Source organism: Chrysochloris asiatica, unplaced genomic scaffold, assembly GCF_000296735.1.
Source record: "Chrysochloris asiatica unplaced genomic scaffold, ChrAsi1.0 scaffold00291, whole genome shotgun sequence".
Classification (NCBI taxonomy): Eukaryota; Metazoa; Chordata; class Mammalia; order Afrosoricida; family Chrysochloridae; genus Chrysochloris; species Chrysochloris asiatica.
Genome location: NW_006408809.1, coordinates 1,265,820 through 1,267,999, shown reverse-complemented (window position 1 = coordinate 1,267,999; position 2,180 = coordinate 1,265,820). Strand labels below are relative to the sequence as shown.

The 2,180-nt window shown below is 32.5% G+C and overlaps 1 protein-coding gene across 3 annotated transcripts in view; it reads right to left on the bottom strand.

Moving 5' to 3' along the window:
• The window catches only part of DDX4 (DEAD (Asp-Glu-Ala-Asp) box polypeptide 4), a 154,438-nt gene that overhangs the window by 48,679 nt on the left and 103,579 nt on the right, over window positions 1-2,180 (bottom strand). For all 3 annotated transcript variants that reach the window (XM_006874647.1, XM_006874649.1, XM_006874648.1), the window contains 2 exons: window positions 1,908-2,037; window positions 88-254 (listed from right to left, as the gene is read on the bottom strand). In XM_006874647.1, the coding sequence (XP_006874709.1) occupies window positions 88-254; window positions 1,908-2,037 (297 nt within the window). The remainder of the gene's footprint in view (window positions 1-87; window positions 255-1,907; window positions 2,038-2,180) is intronic.

The following is a 2,180-nucleotide window of genomic DNA, read 5'->3' as shown; positions in this document are numbered from 1 at the left end:
GATTTCCACATGGTTTCACCTTCCATAAAGGTGGTGTGTGTATATATATATATATATATATCAAAATTATACATAACAAACATTTACCTTTGAATTTCCTCTGGAAAAGTTGCACTAAACATAAGGGTTTGTCGTTGTTCCTTTGATGGCATTCCTGGGCAGGAAATTAATTTCTTCATTTCTGGCCCAAAACCCATATCCAGCATACGATCAGCTTCATCCAAAACTAAGTATTTGACTTGTTTAAGACCAATCTTTAAGAATATTTTCAAGGGTTAGAACAAAAAAATGTATACTGGTTATTAAACTTCTCCACAATTCTAACTATTAAAACATTCTTTAGGCTAAAAACTAGCATTCAATATTTTAAAAAGCGAGAATTTTGCTTCAATTATATTGTTACTCCTGGTGTGGCATGTAGGATCAGCATGTGTCTACAAACCACAAAGTCAGTGGTTTGAACCCATCAGCTGCTCCTCAGAAACCCAATGCAGGGTCTCTGTGAGTCGGAATTAACTCAATGGCACTCAACAACAATACTGTTACTGCTGCTTTAACTTCTCAATTTTCTCTAAAGTTGTTAACACTTTTTTTTTTTAAATAAGGATACAAGAAACTAAAACATCTAGATGAGCACAGCAGAACAGAACTTCCTTCAATGACAGACAATAAAAAGTTCTATATATGCACTGTACAACATGGTATCCACTAGTCAGATATAACTATTAGAGTAACTGAAATGTGGCTAGTGTGACTAAAAAATGGAACTTTTCATTTATCATTTTAAATTTAAATAGTTACTGGCTATTGGACTAAATCTAAATTGTGTTATCTGATAAAATCAGATGCTTTAATGTAAAACACAAAATCTTTTAACAGTATGATAAATTCAAGTATCTTATAACTGATCTATTTTTTCTAACCCCTTTACAAACATAATAAATTATCTATTCCCCAATTACTCAGGAAGGAACAACTTGGAAGCTTCTCTTTCTTACCTTGGCACAAACATTTACTGCTATAAACAGAAGCATACATTTGTAAAAAGAAGATAAGTGGCTTTGGGACCACCATGGAAGATGTTGAATGAGAGAAGAACAAAGTAGATTTCTTTAGATACTAAGAATGAAAATCTTAAGAAAAATGACTTATACAGAAAGAACAAATTTTGAGGAATCTCTTCATTTAAAATGATCTTAAAGAACTGATTTATTGTTGTTGCTGTTCAGAACCATCAAGACAATTCTGACTAAAAGTGACCCTGTACAGGGTTTCTAAGGAATAGCTGGTAGGTTTGAACTACCAACTATGTGGTTCTTAGTCCAGTGCTTATTCTACAGTGCCAAACAGACATCCAAAGTACTGATTCAGAGGTTCAATCATCTGATATTTGAATACCTAAATAGCCCTAAAATCTCTTCTTGAAGACTTATAATTAACAGGCCTGATTAACATGACTTCCATGCTTTAAATGGAGACAAAATTGACACTACAATCTTTCTTTTAGGAAAAAAATTTTTTTATCATGTCATATATCAATCTAGGTAAAAGTATCTATCGTATTTCTCTCTCAGTGCTTTGGGGTTTTAGACAAAAAATATGAATTCTAAAATCAGACATCCAGAATGTAATTCGCCCTCTACCCCTTACTAGAGCTAAGAAAATTAATTAAATTACAGAATCTCATTGAGCTTGTTTTCCCAAGTATAAAACAGAAGATATTATTTATCTCCTATTGAAATTATTTTCAGAATTACATAACTTAGTCAAAACATTTGACAAGGTATAACATTAAAACAGTGCTCAAATATGTTCTTAGCACACCTTTCTGTATCCCATTCTTCCTCTTTTCCATACCAAAATATTATTACTCAATTCCATGATTTTATTATCATTCCAGGACCTACCTTTTGTTTACCTATGATATCCATCAGTCTCCCAGGTGTAGCACATAATACGTTACAGCCTTGTACTATTTGTCGAATTGAATGTCCCAATTGGGTTCCCCCATAGACAACAACAGCTCTTACACAAGTCCTATTGATAAGAAAAACAAATGCCATTTTCTAGTTATTTGAAAATAAGGGACCTGTTTCTACAAGATACAAAGCAAAGCCCACTAAGGAAAAAACAAATACAGTTAACTATCTTTAAAAATAAGTTCTGCCTGATTGGAATAC